This window comes from Chiroxiphia lanceolata, chromosome 14 (genome assembly GCF_009829145.1).
Source record: "Chiroxiphia lanceolata isolate bChiLan1 chromosome 14, bChiLan1.pri, whole genome shotgun sequence".
NCBI classification, from domain to species: domain Eukaryota; kingdom Metazoa; phylum Chordata; class Aves; order Passeriformes; family Pipridae; genus Chiroxiphia; species Chiroxiphia lanceolata.
Genome location: NC_045650.1, coordinates 4,426,908 through 4,452,499, shown reverse-complemented (window position 1 = coordinate 4,452,499; position 25,592 = coordinate 4,426,908). Strand labels below are relative to the sequence as shown.

The 25,592-nt window shown below is 40.4% G+C and overlaps 2 protein-coding genes across 3 annotated transcripts; both read right to left on the bottom strand.

Annotated features, from left to right (window-relative positions):
- Window positions 1-591: 591 nt before the first annotated feature.
- On the bottom strand, window positions 592-10,988 carry LOC116793810. Of its 2 annotated transcripts, XM_032701940.1 has the most exons (10): window positions 10,879-10,988; window positions 9,885-9,950; window positions 8,506-8,648; window positions 7,329-7,477; window positions 4,967-5,072; window positions 3,983-4,156; window positions 3,164-3,263; window positions 2,088-2,182; window positions 1,502-1,640; window positions 592-1,122 (listed from the first exon to the last, which is right to left on the bottom strand). In XM_032701940.1, exons 3-10 carry the CDS (start codon window positions 8,523-8,525, stop codon window positions 1,114-1,116), a joined length of 792 nt encoding a protein of 263 aa, XP_032557831.1. In that variant the 5' UTR covers window positions 8,526-8,648; window positions 9,885-9,950; window positions 10,879-10,988; the 3' UTR covers window positions 592-1,113. The 2 variants fall into 2 exon arrangements, with proteins under 2 accessions (XP_032557831.1, XP_032557832.1); XM_032701941.1 differs by lacking the exons at window positions 8,506-8,648; window positions 9,885-9,950; window positions 10,879-10,988 and having other exon boundaries at window positions 7,329-7,740.
- APOOL (apolipoprotein O like) lies at window positions 10,302-24,114 on the bottom strand. The gene is made up of 9 exons (XM_032701938.1): window positions 24,071-24,114; window positions 21,162-21,266; window positions 20,210-20,329; window positions 19,122-19,176; window positions 18,679-18,777; window positions 18,220-18,311; window positions 17,005-17,091; window positions 15,690-15,843; window positions 10,302-14,005 (listed from the first exon to the last, which is right to left on the bottom strand). Exons 1-9 carry the CDS (start codon window positions 24,080-24,082, stop codon window positions 13,908-13,910), a joined length of 822 nt encoding a protein of 273 aa, XP_032557829.1. The 5' UTR covers window positions 24,083-24,114; the 3' UTR covers window positions 10,302-13,907.
- Window positions 24,115-25,592: the final 1,478 nt, after the last annotated feature.

Sequence of the window (25,592 nt, the reverse complement as noted above, 5' to 3'; positions counted from 1 at the left end):
TTCTCAACACTGATAAGCACAAGCATTACTTTAAGCTGGCTGCACTCTCAGAAGACGTTGCAATGCAGGTTTGCAAGCAGTCCATGCCCAGAAAAATCTTTGGATTCTTTTTGATGAATTTCTGTGCCTGTGATTTCAACTATCCATGAGAAGTTCCTCTGACAGCATTAGTGATTTAACAGTTGGCAAATCTGCCCTCAGTAGTTTCAGACTGTTGTGAAAGCCAGTGAAACTTGCCTACTTTGGGTATTTGTGACTTTGGGGGAAAACCAAAAACCAAACCAAACCAAAAAACCCCCAACCTTTCTAAAAACCTTACGATTCTGGTTTTGTCTTATACTTTCACATATTACCTAACACTAAGGAAAAGTGTTCTAATATAAATCTCAATAAAATGTGCTTCAGACTTTTTGGAAAATGGGAAATAAATCCAGGACTTCAGCCTCTTTAATTTGTTAGTGGCAAGGTAGTCAATCTTCCACAGCTTCATTTATTTTCATCATTTACAGAAAAAGTTACAAAGAAAGCCATGGCAGTTTTAAAGGCAAACTATTCTAGCTCAGAATTATATGTAATTTTTTGTTTTCTTTCTTTAAATATTGGCCGTTAAGGGGAAAAGCAAAGCAATGTCAGTCAGGGTGCAGCAGGCTCTACTTGCTACAGTGCCCTGAAGAATCTTCAAAATTAGAGCTAAGAGAAATTCATGGCCCTGTAAACAGCATGAGTGTCTTCTGAGGCAGCTTCTTGTGACAGGGACTTCTTGTCATTTAGGCACAGGGCACGAGGTTAATCCCAAAGAGCCCGTGTCCCAACAGATGTGCAGCCACCTCAGCAATACTGAGCAGCAGCTCTGGGAACTGTAATGTCAGGCATTCACAAAGAGTTGCCACCAATTACAGAGTAAACAATCAGGTGCTAAGATCATGTAATATCATGTTTTGGTTTATAATTCTCTTCTGTACCTTTTCTTTCCAATAACTTTTAGTGCTTTCTAATAGTGATGCCCAATTCCTCTGTGTCCCAATCCACAGGGTCTCACTGCTCTCTCAGCATCTGGATTACCCAGTGATCAGCAGCATTCCAAGATATTTGTGATATAGCAAGCACTTGTTCTCAGTATCTCTGTAAAGAGATTAGAATTAAATTAGTAGCATGACACACCCTCCTGCTTGTTATTAAAATAATTGATCTAATTAAACTACATTTATATATATTTCTTTTGTTAGTATGTGCTGCTTCTGAGTGTGCACTCACCAGGAGCTTTGGGAGGTGATTTTCACACAAATAACTGAATGTATTAGGACTGTGTCCACACAAACTGAAACAGGTTTTGAAATATTTAAAAACATTTCAGCAGGGGCAGTTCCTGTAAAATTCCTGAAGAAAACACCCGCATAGGAAAAGGTGGCTTCGATTTCTATTCAGCACCAAGATAGATGATTAAATAATCTATATACATAGGTATGTAATTAGTATGCATAGGTATGTAATTAATATGTACCTGATATTGTCTCCCCCCTGCATAATTTGCAGGAGGCAAATTCTTGCTGGGATAGTCAAATCCTTCCCATTGGGGCCTGGGCAGAGAGAAGCGGTCTGTGGTTGGATCTGGTCTCCTCAGGGGCTGAGAATACATGGAACTGTGCAAAAGAGAAAAAGGTTATTAAAAACCTGTGTTATAATACCCTACAAATTGCACAAAGTGTTCCTTTAAACTGAAATGTAAAAATATTTAAGCTCACTACTGCATTGAGGCAACACCTCTGCAAAACTTGCAGGTAGGAGCTGCAACAGTTGGCTGGATAATGGGGAGGGTCAAAGTGAGGAAGCACAACAAAGGAAAGTGTGTTTCTAAAAGTAATGAAAAGGAATATGTTTGGAATTATTAGAGGAAAACCACAGAAGCCCCTGGATAAATCAGTACTTTAGGATTTATGTATGGGAGTGTATGTCCAGTCAAAAGCTTTGCCATTTACTGGACCTTTGTTGGTTACTGTGCCACTGGCAAAGCTACAAAGTCATTCTGAGTCTCCAAGCCAGAATATAAAGTGAAAATGAGCAAATAATACAGAAGAAGAGCAGCATACCTGTCATTCCCTCTTTGGCTTGGGATTGAGATTTCATCAAAATCTTGTCTTCTCAGTGAAGCTTTCGGAATTTGTCCACCCCAGCCATCCTGATCCTGATGGAGAGGATCAGGTGGTCACACAGAGCAAAATGACAACAAATGACAAACCCCAGCTCACCAGGTACAGTGTGTTGGAAGTTATAAACCAATCCAGCACTTACAAAACATAATGTTTGTTATGTTCACATTTTCAAATGTATAAATTCAATTTATCTAAAAGACTCGGTAGAAAAGTCTTTATAGACTATATATTATATAGTCTATATAGATATAACAGAGAAATACCCACCCAGGTAAGTCTTTGCACAATTAAGTAAACCAGTTATTAACCTCGAAAACAGCATTAGCTGAACCAAATTCTGAACTAGTTCAAAATTAAACAGCACCATCTCCTGGTGAAGGCAGGATCAGGCTGCTGCATTGCCAAGATAATGATGCTTTACAGATAGATTTAACAGAAAATAATGGATCAGAATAGATTCCTTTCTTTCTTTTCTCAGGCAGCCCACAATGTATTCTTGTCACACCCTGTACACTTCTTAATATGTAAAATAATCACCTGAACTACTGAATGAGCAAATGAACACACACAAATATACTCCCTTTCGTGTTTCTTTTTATTTCATGTTGGTTTTTAACTGCATTTATCCATCTTTTCCATTAGTTCAAGCAATGATCTCTACTACATCTTGTCTAATGGAGAAAACTGGCCCAGTAGAGGGTGACCCTGGCTCAAAAGGCAGCAGCTGGTCCTCTGGGGACCAAAACTCAAATCCCAGCTCCATCACAGACTATAAAGGTGGTCCTATAAAACACTCTACTCTGTCTCACAGGAGTCTTGAAGAGTTTCACCTTTCTCACGTGCATTCAGCTGATCTTGGAAATCAAATACTGGGGAGATTTTAAACCTGGAGTACCTTTAATTTTACCAGATGACCTTTTCTTTTTGCTATTCATATACTGTTCTTCTGAATCACACCCCCCTGCCTGGCTCCCCCAGCCCCAGGAACACGTGGTGTGCCCCCCCTCTCTTACCCTGGGTGGCTGTGGGTACCTGTGCCCCGGGTGGGCGGGTGTGTCAGCACTGAAGGCAGGGTTGTGCTGTGCCTCAAGGTAGGGAGAGTTTGGCTGCTTCCTGCAGGGGGGAACAGTGGGAATTTAGAGCATGAGCAGTGCTGAGGGTCTTGACAAATGTTTTTGTCCTGCAGATTGGTTCAACAGCCGTGGCACAGCTTCAGATGACCCGTGGCAGTGGCTGTACAAGAGCTATGTATTATTACAGCTTTTCTGTGACACACATTACTGGGGCTCAGTGAAAGAAAAAAACCCATACTGTCTATGTACTGGGGAGAGGTATCAGTGGGGAAAAAAAAAGTGTTGGAAGCAAAAAGCAGCTCCAGTTGCCAAAGTCGGAGACCAAAGAACGGGAGGAATTGAGTTTAATTGCCCAAACTCTTGTCAATGTTTTGGCCTTGTTCCTTTTTTACTAAACTTGTGAAAAGCAAGCCAATCCTTAAGAGCAAATAAATCACAAAGACACATCTGGTAGTCTCGAGTTTAAGTAGCAAATGGACTTATCAATCTTTAAAGCTTGTCTGGTGAGCCCTAAAGAAAAGAGGCAATGACTCAGAGTGAAGTTCTACACGTAGTAGTAAAGTGCTGAGTAAGTGTTGAGTGCTCAGGGAAGACGCTTTGATTTAGTTTTAAATTGTACAAACAGTATTTTGGCAGAGGATGCTCCAGGGCAACCTTGTCCATTTAAATATCCAGAGGTTAAAAATTAACCAGAATACCAGACTCCTTTTGCTTTCCTTCCATATAAAACCCCTTCTATCTGCACCCAAAGTCACTTACCCAGGTTTTTCACTTTTACAGCAGTAGAAACAGGAAAATATTACAGTCACTATGAGAACCAGTACTACTGCAGGAACGGTAGCCACTAAAATGAAATCTAGAGTGTTCCAAAGGTGGTTACATTTGGGGCCCATGTACCAGTAGTCCTTCCAGCCCACTCTGAAGTAATCACATCTGCAAATAAAAATACTCATTTTCAGCAACACCATTTTAATTCAAAAGTAAGTAATACCCAAAAAAGGTAAAATATTTTGCTATATAATTGTTTATTATTGAATACTGCAGGGGCCAAGAGATTCACTGGTTTTCCAGTTTGCCTGAAGGTGTTACTTTTCTTAGTAACACACATCTTTTCCCAGATTTGATGCAAAAGCACTTTGCCAGGTTCTGGGGCAACAAGTCCAGGTTGGCATTTCAGGAGGAGATAATGAGCTTTTCTGGGAACAGGGTGCAGTACCCAAGTCATGACATGACTGAGGGCAAAGATCCCTGTGCCAGCTCTAAGCATGACAAAGGTGCTGAATTTCCAGACTCTGCAGATGTAAGTGAAATGTGACAGTGATATCTGTCATTATGACACTGATTTTTTAAAAGGAAAAAAACCAACTGTGTAATGGAGAATAGAACATTAAGATATCCTCTTTGGGGTTTTTTAACTCTAAAGAAAATTTGATCAACCTGGGAAAAAAAAATGAACTGCCACTACACAGATAATGCAGTTCTAAAGTAAAATATCTGAGACAAGAAGGAGCATGTGAAAATTAAGGATTACAGTGATTACCTACATTGGGAATTGCTTGTTTTTAAAAAGAAAACTCTGAGCCCAGATGCTTTGTACCAGAGTTATAAACTTATGCAGATTGTGAATGAAGATCAACATCTACTTTCGTGGATCACATTGCAGGGTCTAAATTTAGTTCATCCTTAAGAATATATTTGACATTTACATGGTGTATATTTAAACAAACCAACCCCACACCCTACCTGCAGAAAGGTTCTTCATTTTTACACAGACAAGGAATATTAGTAGGGCAGAATTGAGTTGTGTTACCCAGGCAGGCCTCAAAGTCCTTAACTCCACTGCAGTTGGCTGTGAATTAAAACAAATCAAGTACTTAATGCAATTATCCAGTAACATACTGTCACTGGGCTGGATTGCTAATGGCACCAGAAATTTAAGCTTCATGACATACTCTAGATGATACTAAATCTTACTTTTCAGTGCCTTGCCCTTGGAAATTTTTGAAATTATTTGAGAAATGAAGATTTACCTGCTTAAATTACTTTACCCTGAATGGGCACCCATCTCCCAGTTGCCCAGTAAATTGTGTGTTATTATGATTTTTATCACATCATTTAAGTGTGGTTGTATCTGAATTCCACTGTGTATTACCTCTGGATTGCTGGGAAAGGCTGAAAGTCATGAGATCCATTTGAGATTCCAACCTTCTAATTATAATCCCAATTAAAACCTTTGTGTGTGTTTTGCATTGGGATTATTCCTTATTTTGGCTTACAAAAGGATCTGGTTTGTGTTAATTCAATTCTCAGCTGTCTCCTTTGCTGTGTAAACATTGTGGGCTGTAAATCATGATCCAGAAGCTGAGTGTTTACATATCCACAGGTGTGTGACTGGCTAAAACACCTTCCTCAGCAGCCTTAGGCAGACATCAAACATCACCAGGTTTGTCCCTCACACCCTGCACTCTTTGCTACCTGTTTCTCTCCCACGTAGGACTTGGACTCAACACTAAGCACCAACCTGAATACTCAAAAAAAGCCCCAAAGAACCAACACAGCTGAGTATAATTTGTCATAACTGTTCCCAGTGAGAGGATACACATTTAGAATGAAGCCAGAGAGTCAGAACTGAAAGATCTCTGGGCAGATCTTTCCGAGCCCCCCAGAGAACTGACTGGAAGCAAGGAGTATCAGAGCATCCCTAATGTTGCTGCTTTTGTGAGAGGGATTTCACATCATGAACAGGGGCACTACAAACTCCTGACTAAAGCTTTATTAGCTAGAGAAACTCTGCTCTGAGCAGTCTTGATTTCAAAAAGAGGTGGGAGCCTCCTTCCTCCCCAGTCTTCAAGGCAATCTAATCCAACATTTCCTGCTAACTAGAGATAAATCTAAATGATTACACAGTGAATCAAGGCTTGCATTTGTACAAATCTATTTTCATGTACTGCAGGCCTTTCTCTCCAAAGGGCATCAAGCACTGAAGCATTTTCCAAGACAACCTCAATACAGATCCCATGTTACGCCTATAAAGCCCAGAACAATGAAGTCTCAAGTAGCATTTGGCATGGCTTAGGAGATAAGCAACAGTAACATAATCACAATTCTTTTAGCAATGTTTCAAAAAATACTAAGGGAGCAGAAAATAACCAGCTGTGACTGTGCTGGGGAGAGAGGGAGTGTGTGCCCTTGGACATTAATGCTCTAATATTCCCTGTCATTGAGGAACTCACTGCTGAGCCCTTCACAGGACTCGAGTCTATATAAATGCAAAGTTAGCCTTCAAGTGGGAACTTTTTGTTGGTGATTGAAAGGCTAAAGCAGCAGAAAAAAATTCCTCAGATCGCAAACCAAAACTAGTAACTAGACAACAGTACCTGCAGCTGGTTTCCATCACTGTCAGGTTAGTGATACCTGGTTACTAGTAACTGGTAGCTACCAGGTAAAGAACAGTGATGGTAAAATAAATAAATATATAAAATCAATCAGTAGAAAATCCTCCCATTAAAAAAAAAATCTGACCAATACTGTATACTATAAGAGAATCAGAGACAATTCCATATTAATTAGCTTATTTAAAACTACTTTGCTTTCAATGCATTCTTGTTGTCCTGCTCTTAATTACTGATGATTTTCTCTGTTAGTATCAAAAAATCTAAGAATACTTGTTCTCAAAAGAATGTGTAATTCTTTAACCTCTGTACAAAGTATTCCTACTGAAAAAGAACCAAGGCATTCAACTAATTTAAAAACATCCTTTTGACATGGAGAGACTGACTCAAAATGATTCAAAGCCACCAGAAACGTGAGTATTTCAGTTGTAACTCATATGGTTGGGACCTTTTTGATGTGCAGAAGGACAGAGTAACAGGTGAAAGCCAGAGCACATCTAGATCTCTATGGAATATGCTCTTGGCAGTACAGAACTCAAGAATTATGACACAACACAGGAAGGCAGCTGTTTTCCTGTAATTTAAAATAAACTTCACCTAAGGCATAAGGAGAATTCCCATTGGGACTGCAGTGCCACAGCAGCACTCCCACAGTGGATGGACATGGACACACCCCTGTCCTGACAATCAAATCAAATCCCACCATATCTTACGTTTTAGAGCTCCATTTTCACCCAGGGATCCGCTGGCCAGGAACAGGACACAGAGCAAGACTTCCAGAAAGGACATCCTGGAGCCAACTGGGATAAAACACTGATTCTTCCAGACTTGCCAGCAGCAGAATGAGCTCTCCTTTCTGCTACTGTAGCAGAGTCAAGGATTGTGGATTTTGAGCTTGTTTTACAGCATCCTTCTCTATGAAGAATTACTAATTAACTTAAAGCTGATAGAAACGCCCTGATAACTTATCCAGCATATTTTCTTTTACGAAAACTGGGTAGTTCCATAAAAATGTCTCATTAATCTTGCTACTTCTGAATTTCTGAATACATATGTAAAGTATTCATTTCAGGACATAAGTTTCAACAGACTGAGGTATCAGTCAGGAACATTTATCTACTCTCCTTTTAGGGTTATGTTACCTTTTACAGATAACACACTTGGAATGTATTTGAAGACAAAGTTCCTGGAACAGATATTGTTTTTAAAGACATGCCAAAGCCACGATCCTGAAGCCAACTAACAGGGATGAGACAGGGCCAGGAGGGAATCCTGTCATTGTATGCATCTACCATTAAGTTTCATTGGTTAATTTTTCACTTTTCTGAGAAGAGAATGGAAAGTCCCCCTCTGGCAATGATGAATGACAACAGAAACTGATGCCTTAGCACACCCTCAAACTGTCATCTGGCCTTTTTATTATTTAAAGATTGTCTCTAATATTCTCAACATTCACTGCACGAGGTCTTCAATATGTGGTCACTTCTATGTGAATGATTTGTCCTCCTGAACACTGTACAGGACAGCCCAGAATTTGTGAGAGGGGAAGTGTGTTGCAGTTTCAGTTGGCACAAGTGTTTTCAGGATGGTGCCCTCCAAGTTTCTCCACCACTGATAAAATCCCGATGTGGATTTCCTAATTTGACAGGAGCTGGCTGCTTATGCAAACATGCCAACCACAGTTATATTAACAGCAAAAGGTAAACTTTAACCTTTACCTTTCAGGGGATAAATAATGATCTCTGAAAATCAATGCCTAGCAAATTCTTTAAAGAATACTGCTCTGGCTGAAAGCCCAACAGCACTTAATTTTACAGCAGGGGATAAGAGATTCTCAGCTCTGCCAGAAGATTGCTGTACAACACCCAGGATCAGAGAAATTACACAGACCTCAGTAAAAGAAATTGCATGATCCTTCTTCAGATGAAGGCAGGAGTGTGAAGAACCAGTTCACACAGATGCTTTGTTCTTGTGGCTCACAGGGAATCCTGCTCTGGCTCCAGCTCACAGCTGCTGAGTGCCGGCGCTTCAGGCTGGGTGAGGAACAAACACCTTGACCTGGGGCTTTGAGATTTCATTCAAAGATGCAGAAATGCAATTTGCAGTTTTTACTTGGGTGAGATGTTTTAATGAAGCAGATCACAACCCCCAAACTCGTGACTTTGTTACACCTTTGGCATTTATGAACACAGCAGGTTTGGACATGGTTCCACAGAAGGGCTGCAGAGCCCATCAGGTTTCTCTTTTTAGTACTCACTTGGGTAACAACAAATAAACCCAGTGCCAACAGACCTACACAGCTGTGAGCATTTTATTTCACAGCACACCCATTTCCTCCTCTTGTCTGAGTTTCTGGAACACAGCAGAATCTAGTGCCAAGTTATGCATTCTCTGACTAGACTAGGTACAGTACATCTAGACTGATCTCACTTCCTCAAATACAGAGCTATAACTAAAGCAAAATTACTGTCCAAAATGAATGGTGAAAGATGGTCAACTGCTCATTAGCTTTACTCTTAAATAATTTTAGATGTGGTTCAAGATGGCTTTGCAGAACACCCTCCAATCCTGCAGCATTGCAGGGGTTCTGAGGGCAGTGCAAACAGAACACAAGCTACAGAGTCCTCAAATATTGGTACTGGGAGTGCTACAGATACAGCACAGGAAGGGTTCCCAACACTTAAAACCAGCACAGGCTCAGTTCAGACCCATTCCCTGCTCACAGCAAGGGAAACACAAACAATTCCTTTCAGTTGTTGCAGCAAAAATCCATCTCCTGCAGCTGTTCACAAAAGGGCAAAGAACCCTGGACAAGGGTGGTGGGACTCTGCCCCAAAGGGACCTCAGGACCCCACTCTGGTTTGGACTCTGGCTCTGGGCTGCAGGAAGAGCACAGCAGTGCTGTGGTGGGGTAAATAAAATGCTGATTTCTGCAATGTGTTCAATCACAGCCCTTCTTGACTGCAGTTTACCATCAGCACAGGGCTGAGCTTTGCTTCGTGGAATCCCTGCCATTTAAAATAAAAACTACACAAAATCTAGTGCATACTGATACTCCTTTATAAAAAGTCAAGGCTTTGTAGGACCCCACTTTCTTTTTGGATTTAAAATACATTTTCAGTATTTCAGTGTGATTCAAAAACACTCCAAACTTTCACTACAATGTAACTACACTGATGCATTAAACTACCTTCACAGTAATTCTTTCCTAAGTTATTGAAGAATCACAATGACAATGTGCCATTAAAACAGCCACGTTTCTTACTCACACAGTTTGTCTCCTTTTGAGTAGTTCACACTGCAGGTTACACCACTGGCCTGGCAAATGACTTTACCTGGAAGATCAGCACAGAGCCACACCGAGATAAATACATTTATCTGCCTCAGTCTTTAACAGTGTGAGCCATTCCTCCAGCATGGATAAAAGCCTTCGTTTCTCCAAGTCCTGGGCTATGGAATTCTTTATAAGGAAACACCAAGGAAAGAAAATGGAAGCACTTCTCAAAATTTAAGACATTCAGCATTAATATGTCCTGTCTGTTATTTCAGTGGTTTCTTCCAGGAATGTTTCAGTACTTTGGGGTGAAGCTGTTTCCCCAGGTGTGACTTAGTTACATTTACCAAATTAATTCTTAAAGAGGAAAAGAACTGACAATTTGTCCTACAGATGAGACAACAGACAGAAGTTCAACTTAATTTTTAAAAAGTGTCTTATCACCCTTTATTTCCAGGTGCTTCACAGCGATATGACAAAATAAAGTATCACAATCAGTTTTATGTAAATAAAAAATTAATATCAACAAGTTCCAAATCTCCCTATATCGAATACAATCAATCATAAATAAAAAAACATGCATTAAAGCTATTTCTGTATTAGAAAATACACGTGACCCAGTTCTTTAAGACATTGAATTTTTCACAAATATATAACATATAAAAATTACTGTATATGTTCTTACTGTATTATTGCATTATGAAATAGACTTTAAGTGATACATTTGAGAGACATTTCAAACTGTTTCACTATAAATTAATAAAACCATGTCTCGCAATGCAACTTTTCCCCTGGCTTATGTTTTCTTTGTAACAGATTTGCCTATTGGGTCTGAAATCTTGAGGAGATCAAGTCAGGCACATATTTACACTGAAGACTCACAAGCCATGGCATCATGGAGATCTGAATTTGCTTTTTTAAAGCCACTGCATAGCACCTTTACTAGAAATTACTAATACAGACATGTGGCTACAGTTGCTTGCAGTTACCTGGAACAAGTCACCTGTAGAGTATTATATAAACCCTGGAGGCTCAGATGTCTGACTTGAAAGCACAGAACACACCACACAGAATACAAAACCTTCCACACTTTTGTCCCACTTTCTCTGGCTGCACAGAGGGAACAGTTTTCTTCAGCTGGATGTGTTTCAGTCCTAAAACCCAAGCCTCTAATCTTAGCCCAGCTTTTCAACTGTGGAGGGATATTAAACAAAAACTGTTGACACAAACGAAACAACCAGAAAATTACCTTGCCTTGTAGAGAAGGATGAGAAGGAGAAATCTCAGCTGATGGAAAAACTAAGAAGTGACACTAATATCATCATTATGATGATAATGATGGTTTGAGTTGGAAGGGACCTTACAGACCATCTTGTTCCATCCCCTGCCATGGGCAGGGACACCTTCCACTAGACCAAGTTGCTGAGGGCCCCAAAGAACCCAGCCTTGGACACCTCCAGGGATGGGGCAGCCACCTGGGAAACCCTGGGCTGGGCTTACAGCTCTTACCCACCAAGAAATGACTCAGCACAGGCACACCATTCTGTGGGCTCTAGGGCTGCATCCCTCATCCTGCTCATTCATCACAGTGGGCAGGAACAACAATTTTAAGTTATGTCCCAGAAGATGTTTGTAAGACTTCAGAATGCTGATTTAACTCTGAGGTGTAGGTCTATTACAGTTTTGTCCTGAGCAGTAATTTGAGACTGAAATACAGCCTGAGGACAGCTTTGTGTACCATGGCCATGCACAGCATGAACAACTTGCAGAATCAGGGGGTGTAACACAAGCTGTTTGCATAGAACACCTGAGTCTTGTCTGCCCAACCACCCAGGAGCCAAAGGACCTCGTGCAGACCAGACACTGCACTGGTGTCACAAGGCTGGAATGGAAATGCCCTCAAAGTCTGGGAAGGCCCAAAGCAGCTTTTGGCACTTCTCTTTGCCTGGAAAGGGCAGACATGCTGGTTCCCTAACAGCTATCCAAGGTGGCTTCTCTCCCTGCTCCCAGGAGTCCTAGTTATATTATTACTATTACTCTTAGTCATAGTTTTTCACTATATCCTGAAAAATCTCACCACAGTAAACTCCTACAAAATCCAACCAAATCTGCATCCCCTTACCTTTCCTGTTGACTTGTGGTAGCACATCATCAAAGGGCAGTTAGAATTTAACAGAATCAAGGAGTAGAGGAGATGGGTTTTCCTTTATGTTTTTTAACCAGAACCTGATCACAGGGAGACATAATACAATTTCTGCCATCCAGTCTTGCACTTGAAAATCATAATTTCTCCACCATTTCCACTTCCTGCCTTATGTCTTCACCTGTTTCCCTGGAAATGGCATATGAAGCCCAGCCATCTAATTTTTCTACTCCTTTCTCTGTGATGAAACACTAAATGTGTCTTGTCCAGGAGCTCTCTGAAGACTGATTTAATATCCCTCTGATTGCTGCCTGAATTCCTGGGCCTTAAGAGATGATTAAAGAAACAAAACACATCAAATCCTAAGTCAGCTGTCCCAAGCCAGTTGAACTAATAGAATTCCTCTTCTTTAAACTTCACATTTACTGACTTCACCTTCCAGTGGACCCTGTGTAACAAAGTCTGACACTCTGCCTGAAATTTGGATTTTAAAATACCAATACTTATCTGTTTCTGAACCATCACAAAAGCTTTAGTACTTCTTTTGCTCATTCACCACTTGTGCCTCATGCACATTCCATCCTGCAGCATCTCCTCACAACTCCTGCTGGTTCCACAGGGACACTGGGAATTCTGTTTCCCTGTATGTCACCAGTCATTTGCCTTGGCATCGGCAGCCTTGGAAGAAGGAATCAGGTTGTGAAATCTCTTCTCATGGAGAACAGGAGCAAACATCCCTTCACATCCCAGTGCTGAGAACACATCCACATGAAGCAGCATTTCAGGTTTTAGCCTATCTGCTTGTATAGTTTGTTCTTGCTTCCACCTCTACTTTATAGCAAAGCCCATAATTTCATGAATTGGCAGAAAAAAGAATGAAGAGAAATGGAGGATGAACAGAACTAGAGCAATAAACACAATGATAAATGTAATGTTTGATAGTTTCATCATTAAGGAAACTTAATGAACTTCTAATCTCATTCTTATGGAAAAAGAACATCACAGAAATCCTCCCAAGGTCAATGGGTATTGCATACAAAGTTCTGGGGAGAAAAAGTTGGCTGTCTCTTACTTCTGCATTTTTAATATCTGTCGGCACTTAACACCTTGAAATTACAGGTTTCCAACATCCTAAAAGTTGTTAATGGATTTTATATAATCTCAGTATCACTTTCATGGATTGAGCAATTTACACACAGTTCTTCAAAGTATTAGAAGCAGGTGAAAAGTGATTCACGGTCTATAAAGGATGTTTAGAGATCAGTTGTGTGTTTTTCCCACCTTCAGCGACACTTAAAAACATCAGAAGCAGGACAAGGAGCTGTTTCCATTCACCTCTGTGAAAGAGGCAAACAACATCAAATTATTTTGCAATGAAAAAAAGTTTACAGAAGCATTAAAAACAATGCTGTTCATACAATATAACCACGAGCTTTCAGGGGTACTCAGACCAGCAAGAAGTTGCACTTCATTCCAGAGCTGAAAGAAAGCAGGCAAAGAAGCCTTTGTGCAAACCCCATCCCTCACATTCCTCTTTCAGATCAATGAACATCTGAGCCGAAGCAGAGATATGTTTACATTTCCAAATATCCTTTGTGAAGTGACATTTATTAACAAGTTTGGCACAGAGAAACCTCACTGGGAGAAGACACTGACAAACCTCATTTTCTCAGTGTCTCCCTAATGGCACTGAGTGAATTCTCAGTCAGAAATAAAATATGGACTAAACAGAATCTTGGAAGTCAATAATGCAAACTGAGATAGGAAAATGTCTGATTAAATTATACCTCACAGAGTATGTATTGTAAGGATTATTCCTTCCCTTCTCCCCTCCCCCTTATCTGTGACATTTTGCAGTTTGTAAGCAGGCTTGGCTTAGCTTCTAGTACTGTACATATCCACATCTTCTGGGCTGGACTGTCCATGGTCCATAAGTTTGGGATCAGGCTTAAATTTTGGTGTCTTCACTGCTCCTGTTAGAGATGTTAAAAAATATAATTAAAAATAGACATGTATTTGAGCTGTAGGGGAAAAAAGCTCAATGACACATTTTGAGAATTTCTGTATTATCAGACACTTACAAAAGATAAAAATCTGTCTGTTCTAGTTCAAACTCTGGACAAGGCAAAGGGGTTGGAATTATGAGCATACAGCAGTGGATGGAGAGCAGGACTTCCTCCCACCCTCTCTCCAACACCACTTCCTGAACACAGCAGAGTGAGAGAAGAAATAGTGATGCTTTGCCCTACACATGGAAAGGAAGGGAAGTTTGAGGCATGGAAAATATCTCCAGTCTTTCTTGCCCCACTGCTCCCAGGAGCAGAGCTGTCTCCCAAAACCAGCCCAGTCAGGATCTTCCCTGAAGCTGCTGCCAGATGGTAAGAATTCCAGATGAAGACAAACACTCTTACCTACTTTCACTTCATCACTTCCAAAAGCCTTGAACTAAGTTTTTGAAAACACTGAGCCCTCACACTCACCCTGTATGATCAGGCACAGACTGACAGGCTTAATAACACTCCAATTCCAGCACAGGGAATATTAAGGCAGGTTTTCCAGGGCTGTGCCTCCTGCTCCTGGGCTGCTTCTTTTCCAGCTACATCCCTTGGTTTAACAAAGGGTGCTGTGTTCTCCTGAAAGCTTTGCCCCATTTGGACTAGAGAAAATAAACATCTCTGACAACACAGATTAATTTAGGGCATGGATATTTTTGGCTATATTAGGGACATGAACTAATTCCACCTATGAAAGCAGAGACAGAAGAGATCTACATACACAAAACCATTAAAGACAGTCTGGCCTGAAGCAAATGTAAAAATGCATCAAAGCATTCCACAAACTAAATCAGAAAAAATACAGGTGCAAAGAAAAGATGTGAATTTAACTAAGTGAAAAAAAAAATATTAAAACCCCCATTCAAATACATTCTGCTTCTTTTCCAGGAAAAAAAAAAAGCTCTGGTAAAGAACACAATAAAGAGAAGTAACAGGTTTCAGTAACAAAATTCAGAAACTGCCCTTACAAAGGTAGCAATATTTTAAAACAAATTTAGTTCTCCTTTAATAGGCAATTCCACTATTTCCTGTAACCAATTGGACTACCAAATATTTGTCTGTAAATAGGCTGTCACATGATCTAGCTGATTATCTCAACCACTTGAGATGCACAAAGAACCCCTGCAGAAAACCTGCAAAATAAAATCCAATGCTTCATCTCTCAGTTACACATTCCTCTTTTCCATTGCACTATGTGTCATCTCTGGATTGCTGGCAAAGGCTAAAAGTCAAGAACTCCATTTGAGACTTCAACCTTCTAATTATGATCCAAATTAAAACCTTTCTGTGTGTTTTGCATTGGAATTATTCCTTATTTTGGCCTACAAAAGAAGCTGGTTTTCATTAATGTCAGTTCTCAGACATTACTGAGTGAACAGCAAATATATAGAAATTCTGATACTGTGACAGGGTCCACAGTGAGAAAATTATCTCCTCCCTGAGGCTCTGAAATATGTATTAAATGAGAGGGTGTAGAATATACTCTCAAGAATAATATGCAGTGACAGTCTGCTCCATTTTAGAGCAAGAGTAACTAGAAAATTAAGTCAACTAATTGGATTTGCAAGTTGCCCTGAGATTACACTTGAAACATTTAATTCACCTGATGAAGGCACTGGATCTTTATTACTCCAAGACTCTACTGGAGAAGATTCTGTTCTGTTCAATGATCTTGACTCAACAGCAGACTCAGGTTTGTTACTAGAAATTCCTTTCTTCTTATCTTCTTGTGTAATTGGTTTTGACTCTGGCTGCAGCTGTGAACCAAACATTAATAACAGAAAGCACATGAGGATATGCTTAATATATTATTATCAAATCAAACTTTCAATCTGGAAGCTTCTCTTCTATGAAATTATTTTCAGATATGACATCATCCAGTGATATTCAGCTAGTCAGCTGCACACAAGGAACCCAGCTGGAAAAAAATGAAATGCATGGAAGAACCCCACAGATCAGACAGAATAACTTGATTATCATGTGAAAAGGACTTTGTCATGAGTATATATTTAAGTCTGATACTGTGTTTTCACCTGAGGCTCTCAAAGCACTTCACAAGTTCATTTACAGCCCAGGAACCTCAAGCCTTACACAGGGTTGAAATAGCATTGAGTTTTTACAGAACACTTACTACCCCTAGTTAGCAGAAGAAGGAAAGATAAATCATAGTAACACCCTACTAATGAAAAATAATATGTTTGGGGAACAGGGTTCACTCAGGGAAAAAAGATGAAGTTAACAGAAACTGTCTGTACCACATCAGTTCTTGTTTCACTCTCAGTTTAATGCCAGTTATCTGAATGTCATTTTCAAAACTCAGGATTCCATTTGGGCTCCTCAGAGGAAATAAAAGGTGAGGGCTACATAGCAATAAGCACTGTAAATTTAAAGCAAAATTCTTCTAAATGCTAATATAACTGAGAAACTTTCATTTTCTTTGAAAGAGTAAAAAAAAATTATGTGCAAAGCTAAAATTTTACTCAGAGAAGTGCTACTTTTGTCAAGAGTTTTTAAGTTTCCACTTGAGAAAAAACTCTTTCAGGTTGCAGAAACACATTTAATTGTGGGATCACTAACCCAAATTCCAGATGTGATTTACAGGGGGTTAATATTCCCCTCTACTCACTGTTGGCAAGGCCTCAGCTGGTTTACTATGACCTATTTTGACCACTTCACTTAAAAACCACAAACACCACACAGAATCCCCTAAAGACAGAGAAGAAGCAGAGAAACCAGAGAAAATTCAGAGGAGAACAAGAATTATGTCACGGTTAGAAAGTGTCCTCTGTAAGAAAAGGTTATCCTGGAGAAGAGAATGTTAAAACCCAGGATAAATTTTCCATATGCAACAGGTCAATATAAAGAGGTTTTTTCTCCCTCTGAATGTATGAGTTGCCAGCACTTCACAAGTCTCCTACCTTGGTGACAGGTTCCTTTTCTGCCCACAGTGATCTCAGAGCCTCATAGGTCTGACGACTCCAACAAAGTAACTTCTTCCCTGTTACCTATTTTTTTAGAAAAACAATTTTACAACAGCTCTAGAAATACAAAAATACACAGGTGATTCAAATGCAGTTCATCACATTTGCATGAGAACATGTTTGGCCCCACACCCAGACATTTGAATCATCTACTTTTCAAGATCTACTGCCTGTTTCTCTTACATCAAGCAAATCCCAAATAATGCTTCAATTGGTATTAGAAATCCACAGGTAACATTCCCATGCTAAATTCACCTCCAAATTCAACTCCAAATCAAATCAACATTGTTTTGTTGCCAACAACTGTTTTGTTGCTAACAGTGTGCAGCGTTGGCACAACAGGCTGAATGCCAGTTTGAAAGGATCCAAACTTGTCTCACTAAGTTGGAAATGATCAAACACAGAAACAGAAAAGCAAAAAGTCCCAGGAGATGCCCTGGCCCAGTTTTTTCCCAGTCAGATTTCAGGATAATGTTTCACGAATCTTTCTGTCAAAACTTAAGCCTCACCATTTAACTAAAAGATTGGTAAGTCCTAGAATCAAACACAACCAACTACATTTTCCTGTCTCATCCATTTAATACAGAAGTGAAATTTTGAAACTATAAATCCCGAGTTCAAGGAACTACAAGGAATTCTTATGGAGCAGTGTGTGCTTTTCTAAACAGGGAAACACTGGAAGACTTTTTAATTTCCTTTTTGTGCAGAACAGTACTGGGTGCTAACAATTCTTGCATACAAAATAAGAAATAAGGTTCTGCTTTTCTACATAAACAGCTAAGCCCTAATCAGGTAGACAATGGCAAGCTGACAGTAATTGGAAAACAAGGAATTCTGACAAGGGAGGTAATTGAGCAGCATCTCAAATTGCATCTCTATGAAATTCATCAGGGCTTTATTTTATTTCAGCAAATAAAATAATCTTCGTTTACTTGAGAAATGATGGTTAAAAATCAAAGAGACTGTACTTTTAAATTCAGTTCTTTTATTGATTTTTATAGCCATGCAATTAACACCTGTGATGCACTACATGTTTTAATGAAGATGCATGTGGATTCTGACTCCCAATCCCACAGTGCTTAATTCAAATGAAATGGGAATGCTATGACCAAATTCACTGTTAATTCAATATTCAAATACCAGTAAACTTACCTTAGCAATGACCACTGACTGAGCTGGGTAACACACAGAAAACCCTACAGTGGTAAGTCCCAATGGATAAGCAATTTTCTTAAATCTAGAACCTGTATACAGCCAAATATTTTGAATAATTAGACAATAATAATGAAATGTAAAGCTAAGTAATTGTAGCAGTTAAACACAACTATTACTATATGTGCAAGGAGATACTGATATTCTGAACTAGGCTTTCCAATACTGTGGAAAATGAGAAGAACAACTGTGTCATTAATCTGGCTAATCCTGCTCTGTGAGCTCTTAGCCAGCTTCTAAAAGTAGTATTGAATAATGTCCCTTCAATTTACCAGGAAGGAGCTTTTTAATACAAGTTACACAGGCTTTTGGCAACGTTTCAGAAAAGTCTTCTAACCATTGAAACTCTTACATGCTACAGATTCATCACACCAATAATGAAAATAAGCAAACTCCTACCTTGTCTTGCCAGTGCCACTCCAGCCAAGCCTGAGACTGTAATTACACCAACCTTGGGAAGAAATTCGGGTGGGGGGTTCTTCAGGTAAACATAAGCATCTTAGAATTAAAGAAAAATAAAGAAATACAGCAATTAACTTTAAATCCTTTCCTTTCCTACTTAAGGAATAAAGATGGAAGTAAAATTATGACTATCCAGAACTGCAAAGAGTCCATGACTGGATATTTTTAATGAATGAGAATGTGCATTTTCCAGATGTGTTATCAGAACCAGAAGCACAGCCCTCAAAACACAGCAAAGTTCACAGTTTTTCTCCATAAGTACTTTTTTTTGTGGTTTGCAAAATGTTAGAACTAAGCTTTCCTTTTTCTTTGTTAAAAACTAAGTTTTGATTGTACTGTGAGTTAATATAGATGAAAGGAGAGATATGAGACTTGCTTACCTTTTCCAAATTGAATTGAATCCGTTATTCCATTTTTAACAAAGACATAAGCAGTCTAAAGAAAAAACCAAAGAAGGATTAAAATCTCTGCAAAAGTAGATGTTTACATATGGCTTAGCACAATGAGACAAAGAAATCTTGTGTAACTTAAAAAAAACAAACAGATCAGTGAACTTCTATGTGCAGAGATCTACCCCCTTTGTGACAAAGGTATTTATACTTATAAAACTTCCAGTGACAATTAATTAAAAAAAAAGCCCTTTAATGTAAGCTCACTTTCAAAGCTGACATCTCAGGAACAAAACTGTAGAGTAGGAAGACACCTGGACACTGACTGTATAAGCTAAGAAAACTCAATTATAAAATATAAACTTCTCTTCTCTAGAGAGACCTTCCCAGGAAAACTGACTTTGCCTTTTAGTTTGTAAAAGCAACAGGGAATTTGTACCACCAGAGGTCACTGCTACTCAATGTCAGGAACTCTCACTCAATGATTAAGGGCATGTAGAAGGTTGATACAGATTTATAACCAGATTATTTCAGCCATGCAGTCACTGACAAGACTTTCACAGACCAATGGAATCACAATTTCAAGAAAATACAGGAAGAGTATTTTTTTGCCTTTTTCAAATATTAGGGTCTAATTTGTTTGTAAGAGCAAAATACAAGCAGAAAATCTATTCACAAAAGCCAGGGTAAAGGTGTTGTTTACCAGCAGGTATCCCAGTGACAGGTATCCCAGTTCTACACCTCCAACATGCAGTAACAGCAGGGAGGTTGGATGACTAGTTAGTGACAGCCTGTTTTAACAGGTACATGAGATGCAGTTTGTCCTCCCTAAGTACCTAAACCAGGTCTTTTAACCTGCCCTTTGGAAGTAGCTCACTCCACGGACTGGAATTCCAGACTCCTAAACGCTACCAAGTTCTGCCAAGAACTGACCTACTCCTACCGTGGAAAAATGGTTCATTTTCCCATCCTAAATCATCAGTGTATGCTAAGACAAGGCCCTGCAGAGAACCCTGCAGGGTGAAGGGAGCTGTTTTTCAGTGCTGTGGGCAGTGCAGGGAGCTGTGGGTGTTTCTGACCTGGCACCAGCCCAGGTAGCGGCCGGTTGTCTGTCGCACTGTCGAGAGGTGTCTCTGCAGCTGCCCCGGCTGCTCCTCGACGTACCTCGATGTCACGGGGGGTGCACTGTAAATGGGGAGCTGCAAAAGAAGGAGATTGTTCTGTTTTCTCATACTGGGGACACTGAAGAGGGGTTTTCAAGCCTGCAAACCCTCAGTGTTCCCATCACAGCAAACAAAGCCCCCGCACGGGAGTAGGAAGAACTGACTCCGCACAAGGGTGACCTCACGTTATTCGTTAGAAATCAAAACTGAAACTCTTGTACAGGATCTGAGAAACACAACTACTGAGTGTGACAAAAGATCTTTTGTTCAGCAAAGGCATGAGCAAGAACAGTTGGAAGATGGATGTGTTTATTACTAGAAACTGCACAATAGCAAAAGACTTTTCTGGCGCCAGCCTGGATATATTGTAACAAAGAAAATGAGATAAAACTTCACTAATTTAGTATTGCAACACTTCAGGTTTTATTGTTGTTGTTGCTGTCTAACCCAGTGAATTCCTGGTCTAAACAGTTTTTCATTTGTTTGCACTGTCAAATTAAATATATAATGTGGTGGTTTGGTCCCCATCTCCCTTGAAAATAATAATGCACAGCTAGATATGGTTTAAAAAAGTGGCTTTAATGATCCCTGATATTTAATGTATTTGTATAGTTTTAAACTGTGTACCAAAATAAACATACTTGAGGGGTTTTTTTAACAAACACTTGATGATCTCAGAGGTCTTTTCCAACCTGTTGATTCTATGATATGATTCTATGATTTGAACTATAGTGGTCAGTTATTTTATTATCATGTATTTCTTTGCTGTGTGTTTGATTTACTGGGTAACACAATCCAATGGAAAGAGCTGGCATGCTGGGGGTTTTTCTAGCATTGGTTAAAGAAGAACAAACAGTAACATCTGTACCTGATCTGGCTTCACCAGCTGACTTTTTGATCCCTTTTCTGTTGCTGCATAGACAGTAATACATATAAAAGGCAGCCCAGAAGAAACAGCTGCCAGCTTTGCCACCTGGGACACACAGAGGAAAAAAGGAAGTCAATGCAGAGATAGAAATTCCCCTTGGAATTTTATACACCTTATGCCTTTTAGGAACCTCTTCTGACTTATACAATGATTTTCTCAAATTACAGCGGTAAAGAAAAAGTTGGAGATCACTGACAACAGTTCTGTCTAAAATACCAGGAAGAATTCTGTGTTCAAAGCCACGCTGATGCTTCCATCACCCCTTAAGGAAAATTAAGTTCTAATCCATTCAGCACAGAGGTACCTCAAGGCAACTCTCCCAGCACCCAACAGCTCCAGGATACAGAGAACAGGTGAGAGAGGAGGGGGATAATCAAAATAAGTCCCAATTAACACAAAAACTGTCTTTCTGACTGTGTGCCTTGGAGCAAAATGCCACAGTCTGAGCTACAGAAGAGTCTCTGTAAAGAATCTAGGAAGGGATGTCCATCACAATAAGTCTGTATGTTTGAAGATTTATTGAAAAAAAACCTGTTTAAAACCTATCATAATTCAGATTGCTTATTTCAGTACAAAATGCTACCAGGACAACATCAATTTTCTGGAGCTACAAGAAGAAAAACAAAATTTAAAAGTGAGAAAGCATGAAGAAATTGTTTTTGTTTATCCTGTTCCTTACCTAATGATCGGGTGCATTAAAAAGACCTCGATTACCTAAGTTGTTTGTAGTATCTATTTATTAAAATTATTTTATTAAAAATTACTTAAAAAGCCCTATGAATGAAACAAGAAAATTCATGTTTAGCTAAAGAAATCAAAAATCTTCCTTTTCATGAATTCAGGAAACAGCTGCAGCTACAACAGCCACGAGCCCAGCTGATGTCTCTGGATTCTGTCTGGACACAGACCCAAACACCACCAGAATTACAGGCACTAAAAATTACCAGCCAGAATGTTCTGGAGGGAGGGAAGGTCAATGACAAGAGTTCAAATATTCTCTGTATCACCACTGCCATGCTCCTGCCACTGCAGCACTTAGAACCAGCAGGTTTGTTTTCCCCAGGCATGAAAAGCACACCAAAGAAAAACAGACAGGGTGTTATTTTTGATGAGAAGACTGAACTGCAATTATCTGCTGAAGAAATGTATTAGAGGCTCTCCCAGCAGGAAATTGTTACAGCTACGCCTCTTAACAGTAGAACTAGAGTAAAACTAATCAAAATAGCATAATAAAACTGTCAAATGTACCTGGATAACTTTGGCTTTAAGTCTTTGCATTTCAAACAATCTGCTTCAAAGCGTTGGAATCTTATCAAGTATCAAAAATACAGATTCTATTAAAAAAGAAGTTAAAAAGCTGCATCACTACAAAGAATTCACTATCTTCCACTCAAAAGATGCAGACTACAAACTAAACCATAAGAAATCCATATATTTAATTTATGCTAATCTCCAAGACATTGTTTCTCACTGAAACTGTAAATTCTGTGTGCTTGCTTCAAGAACTGGAGCACGAGTCAGGAAACTTGTCCTGAAGGCAGGAACTGCCTCAAAACAATCAAGGTAATCAAAGAGTGGAGTATATGCAAAAATCTGATGCATTTATATACAAAAAGACACAAGTTCTCTATCACAAATTGGAACAGATTAAAGAAAAATTAACACTTAACAGTAAATATTAATTAAAGAATAATATCATGGGTTTATGGCTTTCTCCTATCACTCAGATGTCTTGAGGTAGATCACAAAAAGGTCTCACATATTTTTGCTTTATTTTTCCCAGCAGTTACAAGAGACATGAGGATTGCCAGAAGCTTCTATGCCAAGTCCAATATCCTAATTTGGGTTTGTACTTATAAATCTCTAATGACAACTATGAGAAAAACCACACACAAGGGCGGCAGAGCATCCTCCTTCCACTTCAACTCACTGACACTCCAGGGATTTGGTTTTAATCTTTGTGTGCCACATGGGGACCCATAGAATGAAGTGCTATTAACTTTTTATAGTAAATAATAAAGAACATACGTAAAGTTAGGTCACCTCACTAAAGGTACTGATACATTCAGATTTATGTACTGATCTATAACAGTTTAAGATCATCCAGCCAAATAGCAAAGCCAAAGCAGGTCCTTTTCCCATAATACACTAATGTAAAACGCTTCATTTTCATTTCTCTGGCTGTCCTCACTTGCGTCAACGTTTTCTTTGTGGATATAAATACATTTTAAATACTCTTATAAAGTAAATATGAAGATTCAAGTGAGAACAACCTATTCATCAACTTAACTATGAACACTGCAAAACCTGCCTAAACACTCGAGTAAAAGCCTAGGCCCTTACATGCACGTTTTTCTATGTTTAAAGACACTGCATTGTCTTTACAACTAAAGGTATTTCAGAAACTCGCGCCCCTGTTAGTTTGTAACAGCGCGATTTCGTAGCCTTGTTTCAGTGATGCACAGCACCACCAACACTTCATAACGTTACTACCGAACTATCGCCCCGATATTCATCTCCCCGGCAAAGAGCTGCAAGTGTTTCAGGAGCTGCAAGTAGACGGAGAACAACCAGGAGAGAAATACTTATTTTATTCCCTGCTGCACAACTGAACCACCCTCTTGAACCAGCTCCTTCCACCTACAGAGCCCTGTCGCTGCCCAACTCCTTCACCTGACCCCGCGTTCCGAGGCACCCGGGGCTCCTTCCCGGCCGCACCGGCGGGGTCGGGCGTTTCTGAGCGGCCCCGCGGAGCGTCCCCGGCTGCCCCGAGCCCGGGAGCCCCTGAGGGGAGCGGGGCCGGCGGGGCCGCGGGAGCAGAGCCGGGCTGAGGGCAGCGGGACACTCACCTTGGCCGCCATGTTGGGCAGCGCCGCGTACGGCGGGCGGGAAGGGCCGCGCCGGGCGGGGCTCGGGCAGCGGGGCGGGATCGCGATCGGGCGGGGCGGGAGCGCCCTCAGGGGGACGGGGAGAGCGCTCGGCCGGGGTTGCTATCAGGCGGGGCTGGGATCGCCTTCGGGGCGACAGGGATCGCCTTCGGGGCGACAGGGATCGCCTTCAGCCAGGGTCATCCTTAGGGGAACAGGGATCGCTCTCAGCCGGGATCGCTCTCAGCCAGGATCGCCCTGAGGGGAACAGGGATCGCCCTCAGGCAGACAGGGATCGCCCTCAGCCGGGATCGCCCTCAGGCAGACAGGGATCGCCTTCAGCCAGGGTCACCCTTAAGGGAACAGGGATCACCTTCAACCAGGGTCACCCTTAGGGGAACAGGGATCACCTTCGGCCGGGATCGCCCTGAGGGGAACAGGAATCGCCTTCGACCGGGATCGCCCTGAGGGGAACAGGGGTCGCCCTCGGCCGGGATGGCCCTCAGGCAGACAGGGATCGCCCTCAGCCGGGATGGCCCTCAGGGAAACAAGGATCGCCCTCAGGGGAACAGGGATCGCCCTCAGCCGGGATCGCCCTCAGGAGGACAGGGATCAACCTTAGAGCGGGCAGGGATCGCTCTCGGCCGTGGCGGGATCTCCGTCAGCCGGGATCACATATAAACCCCCACAAACATCCTTAAACACACAATCTAAGTGCAGATAATTCGTTTATTGAAGTCCAAATTTACAACTGAAGTTTACAACTTTGTTTGTTTTTTTTTTTTTAACCCTCCCAAAACAAAAGCTTTGTTTGAATTTAGGAAGAATAAATGTTTTTTTTTCCTTTTCTTTTTTAATAATGTACAGACTATATCTCTTAAATAAGTTAATATCTTTGAAAAAAGAGCAATATGTTCCTTTTTTTTTAATGTTGCAGTGCAACTTACAACTTACACGTCTGTGCAATGTACCATGAGGTATATGCCCAGTGAGCAACACACAGTGAAGTTTTCCATTCATAAATTTTCATTGTAGACACACAAAAAGTTAACAAGTTAATAATCTGTGATAGAAAAAACGCAGCCGGTTACAGTAATTCACACAGAACTCATCTGGAAAGAGGGAAGAAAAGAAACCTAATTTTCGTTGCCTATAGAAACTATTGGGTCATCTCTCAACATAGACAAGTATAAAATTAAAAATACTGTTGGGAAACTGAAGAAATACTGTATTATCCAGGGGTTGAAACCTTGTTTGACCTGTATTAGTCTAAGCAGTTAATTTTGTCTCTGTAGCATCTGTGAGCTGAGGATTTACTGTGGAGTATCTGCTCAGAAAAGCGCTTAAGCAAGGTGGGCATTATAGAAAAGTTGCAGAATGCTCAAAAAACTTACAACTCTGACGTTTTCCCTGGCATGGACAGGGGGTTTGCCATTACCTCTCAGTTCTGGTTAGAAAAACAAGGCTGAAACATGGAAGATTGCTCGTATTTGAAGCTTGACGC

Bases quoted from the DNA above. Each gene is read 5' to 3' on its own strand.
- APOOL (XM_032701938.1), bottom strand. The intron at 20,330-21,161 runs GTACAGATGTTA...CTTCTTTTGCAG, and splicing joins AGCTGGTGAAGCCAGATCAG to CTCCCCATTTACAGTGCACC. The intron at 18,312-18,678 runs GTAGGAGTTTGC...GGCTGTATACAG, and splicing joins AGTGGCACTGGCAAGACAAG to GTTCTAGATTTAAGAAAATT.
- LOC116793810 (XM_032701940.1), bottom strand. From the start codon at position 8,525: ATGCAATTTCTTTTACTGAG. The intron at 7,478-8,505 runs GTCTGTGTAATT...ACTCTGCTACAG, and splicing joins ATGCAATTTCTTTTACTGAG to TAGCAGAAAGGAGAGCTCAT. The intron at 5,073-7,328 runs GTAAGATATGGT...TTTAATTCACAG, and splicing joins TGAAAATGGAGCTCTAAAAC to CCAACTGCAGTGGAGTTAAG.